At 49.8% G+C, this 18,417-nt stretch overlaps 1 protein-coding gene across 5 annotated transcripts in view; it reads right to left on the minus strand.

Moving 5' to 3' along the window:
- Positions 1-333: 333 nt before the first annotated feature.
- Positions 334-18,417, minus strand: part of LOC118267380 (pecanex-like protein 1) — a 39,164-nt gene continuing 21,080 nt past the window's right edge. Inside the window, exons 15-27 of one of the 5 annotated variants that reach the window (XM_050694230.1) lie at positions 18,123-18,270; positions 17,703-17,854; positions 8,984-9,167; positions 8,247-8,416; positions 7,659-7,804; positions 6,945-7,067; positions 5,866-5,892; positions 5,439-5,581; positions 4,986-5,096; positions 4,612-4,677; positions 4,079-4,197; positions 2,787-3,210; positions 334-1,931 (exon numbers count right to left, since the gene is read on the minus strand). In XM_050694230.1, coding sequence (XP_050550187.1) covers positions 1,791-1,931; positions 2,787-3,210; positions 4,079-4,197; positions 4,612-4,677; positions 4,986-5,096; positions 5,439-5,581; positions 5,866-5,892; positions 6,945-7,067; positions 7,659-7,804; positions 8,247-8,416; positions 8,984-9,167; positions 17,703-17,854; positions 18,123-18,270 — 1,954 coding nt within the window. In that variant the 3' untranslated portion in view covers positions 334-1,790. Of the gene's footprint in view, positions 1,932-2,786; positions 3,211-4,057; positions 4,198-4,611; positions 4,678-4,985; positions 5,097-5,438; positions 5,582-5,865; positions 5,893-6,025; positions 6,061-6,944; positions 7,068-7,658; positions 7,805-8,246; positions 8,417-8,983; positions 9,168-17,702; positions 17,855-18,122; positions 18,271-18,417 lie in introns of those variants that run through there. The other 4 variants (XM_050694229.1, XM_050694232.1, XM_050694231.1 and 1 more) reach the window with 4 other exon arrangements.

Consider the following 18,417-nt stretch of genomic DNA (forward strand, 5'->3'; position numbering starts at 1 on the left):
CTGTGGAAGGAAAAGGAATTCTGTAAGTTTAAACCAAATATATTGGCTTTTGAAATGTGGAGGAAGCCGTTTTTGATAGCCAAATGACAAAAAACGGAACACTTATAGATTCGTCATGTCTGTCTGTCCGTCCGTATGTCACAGCCATTTATTTCCGAAACTGTGGGGCCTACATAGTTGAAACTTTTAGGTTCTATTTATTCTGGTAACCGCTAAACGAATTTTCGAAGTATTGAGATTGTTTAAATGCTAAAAATAAGCCACAAGTTATAGTTTTAACTGATTACATATATCTCTTTTACCCACATTTGCCCACTCCACATTCAAAAGCCAATCATTTCACACGAAATACTCACTAAATAAAAAACACAATTGAACATGTTCTATCTCTTTCTAGCTCCTTGTCATAGAAAGAGATGGATGTATTCATATTATGTTAGTTTCATTTAGTGGATATTTGCACCTAAATATTGGTCTATAATTGTATTATATTATAATGGTAGACAATTTAGCTAGCTTCATACTTCAAACCCTATGAACTGTTCTTGTATTACCAACCTTATTCCCTACGATATAAGACTGAGAATAACACCAACTGTTACAAAACAAAATGTTCATAGGACACTGAACTTTAACATTAAGAGGTAAAGGTTGAAAATCCATTGTTTTGTATTCCATTTAAACTTATTCATAGTTGTCATAAGATCTTTATATATCTATGTTTTGTGACTCTCATAATAAAGAGTGGACCAACATAGGGACTATAATAACCAGTTTAAGTTGACCTCACATGTTAGGGGCCATCCATTAATTACGTCACACGTTAAAAGGGGGGAGGAGGTCGACGAAGTGTGACTTTATGTGACAAGGGGGTGGGAGGGGTCTTAAATTTCGTGACGTCACATTTTAATTATTATAATCTAACTGTTAAAACACAAACTTGGAACTATTATCGGAAAACTCAAAAAGTTCTAGGTGTAAAATTATAAAATGTGACGTCACACTAGGAGAGGGAGGTCTCGCTAAATGTGACGTCACTCTGGGAGAGGGAGGTCTCACAAATGTGACCAATTGTGACAAGGACGGGGGAGGGGGATCAAAAATCATGAAAATTGTGTGACGTAATTTATGGATGGCTCCTAATTAGAGAAGCATCTTATACTGGATACTATAACTACGTATGCTGGTCCTATATTCCTGTCTATCACCTTTAAAACGATAACACCGTAATATTAGTTTAACCTTGTAGCAGAATTAATGACTTACAGAGTAAATTATAATCATATTTAACATGGTTAGCTTGTCAATGTGTGCATATTTATTTATTTATATGTATAGATATATAATTCATAAGTGTTGCATAAGATCACCATTGTAGATTCTATATAAAGCAAAACATAAGATTCGAACCATCCTTTAGTAACATTTTTTTAATAGATACAAAAGGATTCGTCATGTATTATGATTTAAATTAATTCCTTAGGCCATTATTTATGCTACAAGGCTTTAAAAGGAACTGCATCAGTTGCGTTAATTAAAAATAAGCATAACACACCTTACTACTGTACATATAAGGTTCATAATTCAACACCGAGATCGTGCAAGCGTCCCGACTGTCAGGACTCATGCAATTTATCTAAACAAAGTTTCTATCGTCAAAGATTCCTATAAAGAAGGTATTATCGACCTTATTGTTATACAGATAAGGTTCAGACTTGTTATAAAATAGAGTGAAGAGTTCATACGTGTTGTTTGATGTGATTTCGACCTTGTGTCCTTGGGGGTAAGGTTCAGACTTCGTCGCCGAGGTCTTGGACGCAGTTTTCCGCTATGGGCACGAACTTGTCATCGATTTGTATGAGGAGTATGCTCTTGTCGACGTGGGAACGTAACTTGGGGTCTCTGTGGTTCGGAGTCCATTTGTGTACCACCTGGGAACATAGCATCTATATATTAATACGTGATGCAAAAACTTTGGACCGCTTTTTACGAAAATTGCGCGGACGTAGGAGCATAAAATTTGGTACACTTATAGTTTATATGTTGGAGAAGTGCAGCACGCTAATATTTTTCAAAAGTAATGCTTATAAAGTACATTAAATCAATAAATAAAACATTACACACACATGCATAGTATCTGATCGTACTTGACAAAACGTCAAAATCGATAGACATTGCGATGATATTCTCACGTCTCATATGAATAGAGTTTAAATAAAAGAGTTTGTTTGAGTTTGAGTTAAATAAAAAATTTCCTTGAACTTATGTTAAGTGGTATTGTAAATTAAATCGTATATGGTCGAATTTCGACCACTAGGCGACCACTAGTTTATATTAATTCATTGAGTCAGAATAAAATAGATTCACTGACGGACTGAACGATTTTTTTTAATATTGTAATAATGCTTGCTTTGACGTTCAAAAGTTTACGTTTACGTTGACATTCCATCCCGGTCTAATTGAAATAAATAATCTTAACTTTGAGTTTGTTGCATAATAAAAGTATTTACAACAAAGTAACACATATTTTTTTATGTTAAACGTTAAACAATTTTAATGAGTTCTATTCTACCAATTAAGCTTCTAATTATAATATAGTATGGTTATCAAGATTAAAAGTATGTACCAAAAACCAGAGCGATCTGACAACAGGAAGTGGGTGAAATTCCAATTACAAAATTTGATCCAAACAAATTGACGAATTCTGTTCGTTCGTCATAGATTTCTATATTGTATGTAGAACGCTACGGTTGGAAAGCTTTAAAGATAGTAGTAGGTGTACGTACGAGTCCGTCCATCCCCGCGAGCGGCACCCAAGCCCCCCAGTAGTTGCGCCCCCCGCGGTCCCGATGCGCGTCGCTGGGCCAGAGCACATCAATGCGTCGTCCGAGGTTGATGCAGTCGTACACGCCCAGCGGCTCCACGATCAGCACCTTGCTGCCCACGCTCACGTTGGCCTTCAGCGAGCTGCGCCCAGAGTCCGACCGCTTGATTTTAGTCTTTATCTCTTTGGCTTTAGGCTCCTTTTTAGCTTCTTTCTTCAGTATCGATTCTTTGTTTGATAAGTCTGAGTAGTGGGTCTCCTTTAATGGAATAGCTTCAGGTTTCTCTATGTAGCGGCCTGTTAGCTCTCTATAGCTTTCTCGTTCGTGGCGAATCTCTTTACTAAGCTTCGATAAGTCTTTCGGCGTCATTTCATTGACGTAGTACCTGTGAATGTGGTTATTTATAAGTATTTTATGTAAATTATAGGAAATAATTAGATGATATGTTATTATGAGTATGTATGTAAGTGAGAAATTATTTGTTCGCACACACACATTCAAAGCGAAGGGATTATTATATTAAATCGTGTTATGATGGTAAATGGAAATGGTGTGGTTATAGCGACGTCTTTAGTAAGAAACTGTCCATAGAGGTGTTACTAATATTTCGTTTAAAACATATAGGAACCCATGCAATGTATTTTAAAACAAAGTTTCTCACTTGACATAATTACAGGAAAAACTGTTGAATTAGACGGATCTGTCCATTCCTTTTAATAGATTTCCAAAACAAATAACCAAGAGAGTTCAATTTGCATAACGTCTGTACCTATATAATGTCTTTTAGGTACAGTCGACTCTCGTTATACCGAACTTCGAGGGACTCCTAAATCATTTCAAATTACCGAATGTTAGAATTATGGCCAAATATTTGGATTTGCCTCAAAATTTAGGTGCATATCTCTGCAAACTCTGAGATCTTTCTGACTCTTTCTCTCTGCTACTTCGATTTATCGAGGGTTGACACCAAAGATTTCGAATTAACGAGCCATTTGGTTACATACTTTTTTGTTCGAATTATCGAGTGCACAAAAATGTATTGATTTAGTTCGAAATATAAAGAGATTTTCTAGAGACCTCGTGATAACTTTGAATGACCGAGAGCTTCGAATAATCGATTGTCGACTGTATATTCAAAGACAAAAATAAATGATTAAACCATATAAAACATCCTCGTTGCCGTTACGTACGGTAGTAAAGCGATGGGCGTGAATGATGGCGTGCATGAATACCTTTTAAAGTCTCTGTCTTGCCTGGCGTTCCTGTTGGCGATGATCTTGCAGTCGGGCAGCGACAGGTCCAGGCCCGTGGGGGTCAGCGTCAGGTCCTCCAGGGATGACTCCGCGCTCGGACCGCCTCTACTGCTGGATACCTGGTGGTTGCAACAAAGGTTTTTGTGAGATTTATTTTATTTTATTTTATTGATTTGGCTCACCAACAATGAAATACACGGGTTACATTTGTGAATAACTTAAACTTAGGTGGTATACCAATTAAAAAGAGGATCCAACTATTTATGACCATTAATATATAAAAATAGCAGTAAAATTTGAGACAAACATTTTAGTTCTAGTTCATAAGAGTTTTAGTTCTATACGTAATTCTTTTCAAATAATTTTCACGTGTTGTTTCGTTACATTTGTTTATGTACTTTCTCATATGGAATATTGTACCGAGACTGACTGAGAACATTTTCTGTATATTATAAAAATACTCATACTGGTATTCAATTAGTTTTTGGTTCTTGTATAGATATTTAGTTAATTACTCTGGATGTGTAGCTTACCTTAGCGCTGGCGGCCCGCCTCGGTTGGTCTCGCCACGCACACTCCCAGTTACTGCCCGCCGCACTCTGGACACAGAAAATGATATTGTGTATAAATATTAGTATAAATATAATAACAATTAAATAGCAGAAAAATTGCAACATATAAATAGTTATAGTTAACAAATAACATACAATGCAATCGAGTAGCTGTAAAATGCATTCAATTACTTTTTGATTTTATTACAAAAGATTACTGTTTAAAATTGAAGTAAATTTTATTTTATTTCATATTTCTAATGAATTTCGAGAGGTTGTAATAATTAGTGGTAGTTTTATACATTCGATAGTGAAAACGATCGAAGTTCAGTAATTAGCTATCAGTCCCCGTGTACCTGCGTGTCGTCGTTGGGCTGCGAGGAGCAGGCGGGCTCGAGCCGCGCCCCGTCCGTGGCGCCCAGCAGGCGGAACGACGCCGGCGCCGCGCGACGCATGCGGGCCCCGCTCTGTACCGATTAGATTATACATATATAAGAAACCATATTCACTGAGAGTAAGTCGTCTTTTATGTCTATTATTAAATAAGAATAAAATATATGTTGAAATATCAATCTGAACTGATTATGCTAAAATCATTTGTGATTATCATAAATAGACATTTCTGTGACACAATGTCTGATAATCAATAACCCGGTTCTGGATTTTATTCGCTGAACATCAGTCACACCCAATGACTTCCAGATTCACATAAATACAAGGGTTCCCTGTAATCTTTATTAGAACATCTGTCCAGTTCATTATCAATATTCCAACATATAAAGCAGTATATCTTCGTCCCGATACCGTACCTGCCTGGCGGAGTCCTTGCCGGGCGTCCTGGCGCGCCCCCGCTCCCGCCGCGCGGTGTCCCTTAGGCCGCGCCCCCCGGGCTCCGCCCCCGCGCCCCCGGCCGCGACCCCGGCGCCGGCCACGCCCGCCACGCCACTCGCTGCTGGAATATATACAATTCATTACTGACCCTATACTAATTGCACATTTTTACTTATTATCATTGCTGATATTATAACTCAAATATCTAATATTACTAAAATAAATACACAATAAACTACTCATATTAAATAAGACCAAAAATAGAAACTCTAAGGTTCAACTTTTAAAGTAAAATATACATTTTTAAATTACCATATTTTTTGTTTAATTTTCCTTAAAGTTTCAATCCTTTCATTATCGACCAATATTACAAATTCGCTACATAGTAATACAAATACCACTCACAGTTATATATCTTCAATATATCTAGTCCTTTTGTTTCAGCATAAACAAATAAATATAGTTCAATATAATTATATGTCAGTAAAATATATAATAATTAACATAAATAATATAAAATATGAAATAAACAGGGCATAAAAAATTTAAGTATATCTAGATAAAACTGTAGTCAGAGGTCTTAGTACGAGTTTGCTTTACCTTAAACAAAAACGAAACAACGATATAATTTGAAACAAAATGAATGACTAAACATATACAATGTGATAGGGGTGGGACTTCTAACCCGTTAAGGCTGAGTACTACATCTAATTTTATCGACAAAAACAATAATATGGGGAGTTAAAACCCCAATTGAAAATATCGAAAAATAGCGATTTTTTCGGTAAAAATAATTCCGTTTTTTTTTCTCACCAAAACCTAATCAAACATATGAAAAAAGTAATGAATTAATTAGCCAAGGTTATTAGCAACCGTGTGTATTTTTTTTTGTTTCTACCAATAGGCACCTGAATATGCCGAACTAACTTATTTGTATATTTATTAGAGGGGACGAATGGGTACCTTAAAAATAATATTTTTTATTAAAATATTAATTGGTCCCCTACCAGGAGACCAATGGGCAATATAGGGGCCGAATACAACTTTTATGCTGGGGGACGAATTTTAGGGGACGAATGGGCTCTGACCCGACAAAAACAATAATATGGGGGGTTGAAACCCCCATTGAAAATATTGAAAAATAGCGATTTTTTCGGTAATAATAATTCAGAAATGATTTTTTTTCTCACCAAAACATAATCAAACATATGAAAAAAGTAATGAATTAAGCCAAGGTTATTAGCTACCGTGTGTATTTTTTTTTGTTTCTACGACGCATACTACCTTTGATATCACATAAACTAAAAAAAATATGCAAAAAAGTTATTAAAGTAGCCATAATTTTTGGGGATTCAACCCCCATCTTAATTTTTTTGTCGATAAAATTAGATGTAGTACTCAGCTTTAACGGGTTAGAAGTCTTTATCACATTGTAGAAATACCTGGTAGGTATGAATAGTATTGGCATTAAAAGAGCAACATACCTGCGTCGTCGTGCGGTCGGTCCTGCGGGCGGTCGTGCGCGTGGTCCCGCAGTAGTCCGGCCAGCGACGCCAGCGTCGACGACGTCGGCTTGCCCGCGCTCGCCAGGCTACCGCGCGTGCCCGCTGGAAGTATATATGGGAACTTAGCACTCTTGTTGTAGGTATTAAGTCAGATTTTACATAAACTATCGTGCGGAATACTAAATTAACGGTATGCTCATAAGGATTTACTGAAAAAAGGTCTACGTATACAATATAGATAGGTAAGTTAATATAGGAGCTAACGTCGTATATTCCAAAATTTAATTTTAAAGCCAGTATTAAAATCAGTAACAAATGCAAAATAAATTAATCAGTACTCTTAGTATGAGTTTGCTTTACGTTGAACGTAAACGAAATGAGTGCTCGTTCGGCGCTCTGATAGGCCGGCGCAAATTAACTAACCAATCAGAGCATCGAACGCATTCTCGTTTCAATCTCGTTAAACGTAAAGCAAACTCGTACTAAGGGTACAGGAAGCGGACCAAATTCGCACGCAGATATTAACAACAGGCATGACATGAAAAGGTCTTAAAAATATGTTTGAAAGTGAGTGAGCCAGTACCGAGCGAGGTCCTGGAGAGATGCAGCGCGTTGTGGCGGGGCGTGGGGGCAACAACACGTATGACATGGAAAGGCCCTAAGACTATGTGTATAAGTAAGTGAGTGTAGTACCGAGCGAGGTCCTGGAGAGATGCAGCGCGTTGTGCCGGGGCGTGGTCCCCCGCGCGGCGCCCGCCTCGGCCGCGGCCGCGTCGCACGCGCCGCCTGCGCCGCCCGCACCGCCCGACGAACAACCCTCGCCGCAACGACGCCGGATCCTAACACATACACGCATGTTACAGGAAACAACATAAAATGTCTAATTATAAGTGTGGGAGAGCCATGCTTCGGCACAAAACAATGCTTGGGTTGTGCGAGTGAGGTTACCGGAGGCCCAATTACCCCCCTTCCCAATTTTCTCAATCCCCGATTCCCCAACAACCCCACTGGAGTTCGGGTGTCCATGGGCGGCGGCGATTGCTTAACATCAGGTGATCAGACTCCTCGTTTACCGGCTTATACCATAAAAAAAAACTTATGCTTAAGCCAATATCGATGTGAAATGTTTGTAGACAAACCATAAAATTAAGAAACACAACGCAAGCGTTCTTTTACGCCGATATTCGGCAAGGTCATAGTATCAGGACGAGTCATATACCAGTCATGCTAAAGCATTTAATTATTTTGTAGTGACATAAACAATATCAAGTCCATAGTTACCGTCTCCATGCGGCGGCGAGTCGCTGCCGTATGGCGGAGACGGTGAGCGGGCCGCCGAGTAGCTCGCACAGCTGCGGGGACGTGTCGGCGTACGACGTCGTCAGCGGGGACACGTAGATGGGGTAGCCGATGGGCTGGTCGCACGACGAGTTTATTATGTTGCGGAGCGCCTAGTACAGAAAAAATATTAATAGTAATTAGTATGACAAAAGTGAAAAGTCGTACGAAATATAGGCTTTGAGAACACTCAAGCGCAAAAGCCAGTAACACGCGGTGACGCAGCTACTCAGAATACGCCCATACCGTGATTTTTTTGTGCTCTCTCTCTTGTTCGATAAAGATGTGGACGTCTGTCTGTTACATGATTATTATTACTGTGTTTGCAAAATAAATTAAATCGAAAAGAAACAGAAAAATGTGAGTCAATGAGCCGTCAACATCAGACAGCCGGGCGTGTATTAGTGCGGCAAAGCATAAAGTAGCGCAGCGGATCGTAGAACAGTGCGGCGGCGATTGAAGTAATCGTATGTACACACAAGCAAGCTAGGTATGTACACACAAGTAAGCTAGGTATTTGAACCATTCATCTCACATCCTTATTAAAACCTCAATTTCATATTTCACGTCAGTCCACGGTGATCTTAATAGTAATAAGAATTCATAACAAAAATTTAAAAGCTTGATTCGTAAAGATTTGAATACCGCAGTAGTTACGAGTAGACAGTGAACGTACATACCTGTTTAGCGTTCTGTATGGACCCTCGTTCAGGGTTCCTGTTCCGGAGGTACACCAGCTCCTGTTGCTGGCCGGCCCAGAGCCCGCGCACGCACTCGCGGTTCAGCTTGATGACGCGGAAGCCCAGGTGCCGCTTGTTCAGCATTATTATCTTGTAGTCGTCGTTGCCCTCGTCCATCACGTGTCTGCAATGTTAGTTAGGAGTTAGTAGTGCTCGATATAAGAGGTTTATTGTTCAATACGCAAAACTTCAGACACTAATAATGATTTTTATTTCGTTTGCCCTAAGTCTAAGAGAAAATAATTTATATTTCTTTATCATTATCTTTTTTTTTCTAATAACTTTTTGCATCTGTGACGACGCTCAGTCGAACAGGAATCGACAGGTAGGTATATCACCGTGTTGAACATCCTACGTATGAGAAAAATAATAAATTGGTCGACAACCATTTGTATGTTTAAATATTTTAGCGTGGTGTAATAGACAGGGCAAAAAGTGTCATTTATTTATTTTGAAAAACATAAACTAGTATTGAAAGCCGGTTCAATAGATTCCAGGTTCAAGTATTTCCAGGTATACCTGAGTGCCAGTAGATGCGGCGCGCCCCGCAGCACGTTGTACCGCCAGGCGGGCGCGGCCTCGTGGCAGATGACGAGGCGCTGCGAGTGTACAGTACCTGAGTGCCAGTAGATGCGGCGCTGCGAGTGTACAGTACCTGAGTGCCAGTAGATGCGGCGCTGCGAGTGTACAGTACCTGAGTGCCAGTAGATGCGGCGCTGCGAGTGTACAGTACCTGAGTGCCAGTAGATGCGGCGCTGCGAGTGTACAGTACCTGAGTGCCAGTAGATGCAGTAGATGCGGCGCTGCGAGTGTACAGTACCTGAGTGCCAGTAGATGCGGCGCTGCGAGTGTACAGTACCTGAGTGCCAGTAGATGCGGCGCTGCGAGTGTACAGTACCTGAGTGCCAGTAGATGCGGCGCTGCGAGTGTACAGTACCTGAGTGCCAGTAGATGCGGCGCGCCCCGCAGCACGTTGTACCGCCAGGCGGGCGCGGCCTCGTGGCAGATGACGAGGCGCTGCGAGTGTACAGTACCTGAGTGCCAGTAGATGCGGCGCTGCGAGTGTACAGTACCTGAGTGCCAGTAGATGCGGCGCTGCGAGTGTACAGTACCTGAGTGCCAGTAGATGCGGCGCGCCCCGCAGCACGTTGTACCGCCAGGCGGGCGCGGCCTCGTGGCAGATGACGAGGCGCTGCGAGTGTACAGTACCTGAGTGCCAGTAGATGCGGCGCTGCGAGTGTACAGTACCTGAGTGCCAGTAGATGCGGCGCTGCGAGTGTACAGTACCTGAGTGCCAGTAGATGCGGCGCTGCGAGTGTACAGTACCTGAGTGCCAGTAGATGCGGCGCGCCCCGCAGCACGTTGTACCGCCAGGCGGGCGCGGCCTCGTGGCAGATGACGAGGCGCTGCGAGTGTACAGTACCTGAGTGCCAGTAGATGCGGCGCTGCGAGTGTACAGTACCTGAGTGCCAGTAGATGCGGCGCTGCGAGTGTACAGTACCTGAGTGCCAGTAGATGCGGCGCTGCGAGTGTACAGTACCTGAGTGCCAGTAGATGCGGCGCGCCCCGCAGCACGTTGTACCGCCAGGCGGGCGCGGCCTCGTGGCAGATGACGAGGCGCTGCGAGTGTACAGTACCTGAGTGCCAGTAGATGCGGCGCTGCGAGTGTACAGTACCTGAGTGCCAGTAGATGCGGCGCTGCGAGTGTACAGTACCTGAGTGCCAGTAGATGCGGCGCTGCGAGTGTACAGTACCTGAGTGCCAGTAGATGCGGCGCTGCGAGTGTACAGTACCTGAGTGCCAGTAGATGCGGCGCGCCCCGCAGCACGTTGTACCGCCAGGCGGGCGCGGCCTCGTGGCAGATGACGAGGCGCTGCGAGTGTACAGTACCTGAGTGCCAGTAGATGCGGCGCTGCGAGTGTACAGTACCTGAGTGCCAGTAGATGCGGCGCTGCGAGTGTACAGTACCTGAGTGCCAGTAGATGCGGCGCGCCCCGCAGCACGTTGTACCGCCAGGCGGGCGCGGCCTCGTGGCAGATGACGAGGCGCTGCGAGTGTACAGTACCTGAGTGCCAGTAGATGCGGCGCTGCGAGTGTACAGTACCTGAGTGCCAGTAGATGCGGCGCTGCGAGTGTACAGTACCTGAGTGCCAGTAGATGCGGCGCTGCGAGTGTACAGTACCTGAGTGCCAGTAGATGCGGCGCGCCCCGCAGCACGTTGTACCGCCAGGCGGGCGCGGCCTCGTGGCAGATGACGAGGCGCTGCGAGTGTACAGTACCTGAGTGCCAGTAGATGCGGCGCTGCGAGTGTACAGTACCTGAGTGCCAGTAGATGCGGCGCTGCGAGTGTACAGTACCTGAGTGCCAGTAGATGCGGCGCTGCGAGTGTACAGTACCTGAGTGCCAGTAGATGCGGCGCTGCGAGTGTACAGTACCTGAGTGCCAGTAGATGCGGCGCTGCGAGTGTACAGTACCTGAGTGCCAGTAGATGCGGCGCTGCGAGTGTACAGTACCTGAGTGCCAGTAGATGCGGCGCGCCCCGCAGCACGTACCGCCAGGCGGGCGCGGCCTCGTGGCAGATGACGAGGCGCTGCGAGTGTACAGTACCTGAGTGCCAGTAGATGCGGCGCTGCGAGTGTACAGTACCTGAGTGCCAGTAGATGCGGCGCTGCGAGTGTACAGTACCTGAGTGCCAGTAGATGCGGCGCTGCGAGTGTACAGTACCTGAGTGCCAGTAGATGCGGCGCGCCCCGCAGCACGTTGTACCGCCAGGCGGGCGCGGCCTCGTGGCAGATGACGAGGCGCTGCGAGTGTACAGTACCTGAGTGCCAGTAGATGCGGCGCTGCGAGTGTACAGTACCTGAGTGCCAGTAGATGCGGCGCTGCGAGTGTACAGTACCTGAGTGCCAGTAGATGCGGCGCTGCGAGTGTACAGTACCTGAGTGCCAGTAGATGCGGCGCGCCCCGCAGCACGTTGTACCGCCAGGCGGGCGCGGCCTCGTGGCAGATGACGAGGCGCTGCGAGTGTACAGTACCTGAGTGCCAGTAGATGCGGCGCTGCGAGTGTACAGTACCTGAGTGCCAGTAGATGCGGCGCTGCGAGTGTACAGTACCTGAGTGCCAGTAGATGCGGCGCTGCGAGTGTACAGTACCTGAGTGCCAGTAGATGCGGCGCGCCCCGCAGCACGTTGTACCGCCAGGCGGGCGCGGCCTCGTGGCAGATGACGAGGCGCTGCGAGTGTACAGTACCTGAGTGCCAGTAGATGCGGCGCTGCGAGTGTACAGTACCTGAGTGCCAGTAGATGCGGCGCTGCGAGTGTACAGTACCTGAGTGCCAGTAGATGCGGCGCTGCGAGTGTACAGTACCTGAGTGCCAGTAGATGCGGCGCTGCGAGTGTACAGTACCTGAGTGCCAGTAGATGCGGCGCTGCGAGTGTACAGTACCTGAGTGCCAGTAGATGCGGCGCTGCGAGTGTACAGTACCTGAGTGCCAGTAGATGCGGCGCTGCGAGTGTACAGTACCTGAGTGCCAGTAGATGCGGCGCTGCGAGTGTACAGTACCTGAGTGCCAGTAGATGCGGCGCTGCGAGTGTACAGTACCTGAGTGCCAGTAGATGCGGCGCTGCGAGTGTACAGTACCTGAGTGCCAGTAGATGCGGCGCGCCCCGCAGCACGTTGTACCGCCAGGCGGGCGCGGCCTCGTGGCAGATGACGAGGCGCTGCGAGTGTACAGTACCTGAGTGCCAGTAGATGCGGCGCTGCGAGTGTACAGTACCTGAGTGCCAGTAGATGCGGCGCTGCGAGTGTACAGTACCTGAGTGCCAGTAGATGCGGCGCTGCGAGTGTACAGTACCTGAGTGCCAGTAGATGCGGCGCGCCCCGCAGCACGTTGTACCGCCAGGCGGGCGCGGCCTCGTGGCAGATGACGAGGCGCTGCGAGTGTACAGTACCTGAGTGCCAGTAGATGCGGCGCTGCGAGTGTACAGTACCTGAGTGCCAGTAGATGCGGCGCTGCGAGTGTACAGTACCTGAGTGCCAGTAGATGCGGCGCTGCGAGTGTACAGTACCTGAGTGCCAGTAGATGCGGCGCTGCGAGTGTACAGTACCTGAGTGCCAGTAGATGCGGCGCGCCCCGCAGCACGTTGTACCGCCAGGCGGGCGCGGCCTCGTGGCAGATGACGAGGCGCTGCGAGTGTACAGTACCTGAGTGCCAGTAGATGCGGCGCTGCGAGTGTACAGTACCTGAGTGCCAGTAGATGCGGCGCTGCGAGTGTACAGTACCTGAGTGCCAGTAGATGCGGCGCGCCCCGCAGCACGTTGTACCGCCAGGCGGGCGCGGCCTCGTGGCAGATGACGAGGCGCTGCGAGTGTACAGTACCTGAGTGCCAGTAGATGCGGCGCTGCGAGTGTACAGTACCTGAGTGCCAGTAGATGCGGCGCGCCCCGCAGCACGTTGTACCGCCAGGCGGGCGCGGCCTCGTGGCAGATGACGAGGCGCTGCGAGTGTACAGTACCTGAGTGCCAGTAGATGCGGCGCTGCGAGTGTACAGTACCTGAGTGCCAGTAGATGCGGCGCTGCGAGTGTACAGTACCTGAGTGCCAGTAGATGCGGCGCTGCGAGTGTACAGTACCTGAGTGCCAGTAGATGCGGCGCTGCGAGTGTACAGTACCTGAGTGCCAGTAGATGCGGCGCTGCGAGTGTACAGTACCTGAGTGCCAGTAGATGCGGCGCGCCCCGCAGCACGTTGTACCGCCAGGCGGGCGCGGCCTCGTGGCAGATGACGAGGCGCTGCGAGTGTACAGTACCTGAGTGCCAGTAGATGCGGCGCTGCGAGTGTACAGTACCTGAGTGCCAGTAGATGCGGCGCTGCGAGTGTACAGTACCTGAGTGCCAGTAGATGCGGCGCTGCGAGTGTACAGTACCTGAGTGCCAGTAGATGCGGCGCGCCCCGCAGCACGTTGTACCGCCAGGCGGGCGCGGCCTCGTGGCAGATGACGAGGCGCTGCGAGTGTACAGTACCTGAGTGCCAGTAGATGCGGCGCTGCGAGTGTACAGTACCTGAGTGCCAGTAGATGCGGCGCTGCGAGTGTACAGTACCTGAGTGCCAGTAGATGCGGCGCTGCGAGTGTACAGTACCTGAGTGCCAGTAGATGCGGCGCGCCCCGCAGCACGTTGTACCGCCAGGCGGGCGCGGCCTCGTGGCAGATGACGAGGCGCTGCGAGTGTACAGTACCTGAGTGCCAGTAGATGCGGCGCTGCGAGTGTACAGTACCTGAGTGCCAGTAGATGCGGCGCGCCCCGCAGCACGTTGTACCGCCAGGCGGGCGCGGCCTCGTGGCAGATGACGAGGCGCTGCGAGTGTACAGTACCTGAGTGCCAGTAGATGCGGCGCTGCGAGTGTACAGTACCTGAGTGCCAGTAGATGCGGCGCTGCGAGTGTACAGTACCTGAGTGCCAGTAGATGCGGCGCTGCGAGTGTACAGTACCTGAGTGCCAGTAGATGCGGCGCGCCCCGCAGCACGTTGTACCGCCAGGCGGGCGCGGCCTCGTGGCAGATGACGAGGCGCTGCGAGTGTACAGTACCTGAGTGCCAGTAGATGCGGCGCTGCGAGTGTACAGTACCTGAGTGCCAGTAGATGCGGCGCTGCGAGTGTACAGTACCTGAGTGCCAGTAGATGCGGCGCGCCCCGCAGCACGTTGTACCGCCAGGCGGGCGCGGCCTCGTGGCAGATGACGAGGCGCTGCGAGTGTACAGTACCTGAGTGCCAGTAGATGCGGCGCTGCGAGTGTACAGTACCTGAGTGCCAGTAGATGCGGCGCTGCGAGTGTACAGTACCTGAGTGCCAGTAGATGCGGCGCTGCGAGTGTACAGTACCTGAGTGCCAGTAGATGCGGCGCGCCCCGCAGCACGTTGTACCGCCAGGCGGGCGCGGCCTCGTGGCAGATGACGAGGCGCTGCGAGTGTACAGTACCTGAGTGCCAGTAGATGCGGCGCTGCGAGTGTACAGTACCTGAGTGCCAGTAGATGCGGCGCTGCGAGTGTACAGTACCTGAGTGCCAGTAGATGCGGCGCTGCGAGTGTACAGTACCTGAGTGCCAGTAGATGCGGCGCTGCGAGTGTACAGTACCTGAGTGCCAGTAGATGCGGCGCTGCGAGTGTACAGTACCTGAGTGCCAGTAGATGCGGCGCGCCCCGCAGCACGTTGTACCGCCAGGCGGGCGCGGCCTCGTGGCAGATGACGAGGCGCTGCGAGTGTACAGTACCTGAGTGCCAGTAGATGCGGCGCTGCGAGTGTACAGTACCTGAGTGCCAGTAGATGCGGCGCTGCGAGTGTACAGTACCTGAGTGCCAGTAGATGCGGCGCTGCGAGTGTACAGTACCTGAGTGCCAGTAGATGCGGCGCTGCGAGTGTACAGTACCTGAGTGCCAGTAGATGCGGCGCTGCGAGTGTACAGTACCTGAGTGCCAGTAGATGCGGCGCTGCGAGTGTACAGTACCTGAGTGCCAGTAGATGCGGCGCGCCCCGCAGCACGTTGTACCGCCAGGCGGGCGCGGCCTCGTGGCAGATGACGAGGCGCTGCGAGTGTACAGTACCTGAGTGCCAGTAGATGCGGCGCTGCGAGTGTACAGTACCTGAGTGCCAGTAGATGCGGCGCTGCGAGTGTACAGTACCTGAGTGCCAGTAGATGCGGCGCTGCGAGTGTACAGTACCTGAGTGCCAGTAGATGCGGCGCTGCGAGTGTACAGTACCTGAGTGCCAGTAGATGCGGCGCTGCGAGTGTACAGTACCTGAGTGCCAGTAGATGCGGCGCTGCGAGTGTACAGTACCTGAGTGCCAGTAGATGCGGCGCTGCGAGTGTACAGTACCTGAGTGCCAGTAGATGCGGCGCTGCGAGTGTACAGTACCTGAGTGCCAGTAGATGCGGCGCGCCCCGCAGCACGTTGTACCGCCAGGCGGGCGCGGCCTCGTGGCAGATGACGAGGCGCTGCGAGTGTACAGTACCTGAGTGCCAGTAGATGCGGCGCTGCGAGTGTACAGTACCTGAGTGCCAGTAGATGCGGCGCTGCGAGTGTACAGTACCTGAGTGCCAGTAGATGCGGCGCTGCGAGTGTACAGTACCTGAGTGCCAGTAGATGCGGCGCGCCCCGCAGCACGTTGTACCGCCAGGCGGGCGCGGCCTCGTGGCAGATGACGAGGCGCTGCGAGTGTACAGTACCTGAGTGCCAGTAGATGCGGCGCTGCGAGTGTACAGTACCTGAGTGCCAGTAGATGCGGCGCTGCGAGTGTACAGTACCTGAGTGCCAGTAGATGCGGCGCTGCGAGTGTACAGTACCTGAGTGCCAGTAGATGCGGCGCTGCGAGTGTACAGTACCTGAGTGCCAGTAGATGCGGCGCGCCCCGCAGCACGTTGTACCGCCAGGCGGGCGCGGCCTCGTGGCAGATGACGAGGCGCTGCGAGTGTACAGTACCTGAGTGCCAGTAGATGCGGCGCTGCGAGTGTACAGTACCTGAGTGCCAGTAGATGCGGCGCGCCCCGCAGCACGTTGTACCGCCAGGCGGGCGCGGCCTCGTGGCAGATGACGAGGCGCTGCGAGTGTACAGTACCTGAGTGCCAGTAGATGCGGCGCTGCGAGTGTACAGTACCTGAGTGCCAGTAGATGCGGCGCTGCGAGTGTACAGTACCTGAGTGCCAGTAGATGCGGCGCTGCGAGTGTACAGTACCTGAGTGCCAGTAGATGCGGCGCGCCCCGCAGCACGTTGTACCGCCAGGCGGGCGCGGCCTCGTGGCAGATGACGAGGCGCTGCGAGTGTACAGTACCTGAGTGCCAGTAGATGCGGCGCTGCGAGTGTACAGTACCTGAGTGCCAGTAGATGCGGCGCTGCGAGTGTACAGTACCTGAGTGCCAGTAGATGCGGCGCGCCCCGCAGCACGTTGTACCGCCAGGCGGGCGCGGCCTCGTGGCAGATGACGAGGCGCTGCGAGTGTACAGTACCTGAGTGCCAGTAGATGCGGCGCTGCGAGTGTACAGTACCTGAGTGCCAGTAGATGCGGCGCTGCGAGTGTACAGTACCTGAGTGCCAGTAGATGCGGCGCTGCGAGTGTACAGTACCTGAGTGCCAGTAGATGCGGCGCGCCCCGCAGCACGTTGTACCGCCAGGCGGGCGCGGCCTCGTGGCAGATGACGAGGCGCTGCGAGTGTACAGTACCTGAGTGCCAGTAGATGCGGCGCTGCGAGTGTACAGTACCTGAGTGCCAGTAGATGCGGCGCTGCGAGTGTACAGTACCTGAGTGCCAGTAGATGCGGCGCTGCGAGTGTACAGTACCTGAGTGCCAGTAGATGCGGCGCTGCGAGTGTACAGTACCTGAGTGCCAGTAGATGCGGCGCTGCGAGTGTACAGTACCTGAGTGCCAGTAGATGCGGCGCTGCGAGTGTACAGTACCTGAGTGCCAGTAGATGCGGCGCGCCCCGCAGCACGTTGTACCGCCAGGCGGGCGCGGCCTCGTGGCAGATGACGAGGCGCTGCGAGTGTACAGTACCTGAGTGCCAGTAGATGCGGCGCTGCGAGTGTACAGTACCTGAGTGCCAGTAGATGCGGCGCTGCGAGTGTACAGTACCTGAGTGCCAGTAGATGCGGCGCTGCGAGTGTACAGTACCTGAGTGCCAGTAGATGCGGCGCGCCCCGCAGCACGTTGTACCGCCAGGCGGGCGCGGCCTCGTGGCAGATGACGAGGCGCTGCGAGTGGGACGCGATGGCGCAGTACAGCGCCGAGCTGCTGCAATACTCCTCGGGGAACATGAAGTGGTCCTAAGGGGACAGACACTATCATAAGCGGGGATTCGTAAACGACGTTTAAGAAAATCTTTATAATTAGGTTAATAAACTAAAATCTGAACCAAGGTGTAACAAACACTTTGCTGAAAACCGCATCAAAGTCGGTTCCACCAATCGCGAGATAATCGCGGACAAACGTACATACATTAACATACAGGTAAAACTGAGAAGCTCCTTTTTTTTGAAGATGGTTATAAAATATCTCCGCAGTACAGTACTAGAAGCAGGTGTAACAGGTTACCTGGTGCAGTTTGAGCGCCATCCGTATGGCGGGCGCCAGCACGGAGTGCAGCAGCGACATGTCGGTGAACACCCACTCGTCGCGCGCGCACGTGATGCGGAAGTCGCCCTTGAACAGCGAGTGCAGCCCGTACAGGAAGAACTCCACGCTGCAAATACGACAATAGTTTAACAATTTAGATCAACTGAAAGACAGTGGTTAAGTTTTTAGAGAATAACAGAGAAGACAGTAGTCTATAAACCGTTTTCAGATTCTAGACTTTTACTAATGTAGGTACATGAAAGTACGAGAAACG

This window comes from Spodoptera frugiperda, chromosome 6, assembly GCF_023101765.2.
Source record: "Spodoptera frugiperda isolate SF20-4 chromosome 6, AGI-APGP_CSIRO_Sfru_2.0, whole genome shotgun sequence".
Taxonomy (NCBI): domain Eukaryota; kingdom Metazoa; phylum Arthropoda; class Insecta; order Lepidoptera; family Noctuidae; genus Spodoptera; species Spodoptera frugiperda.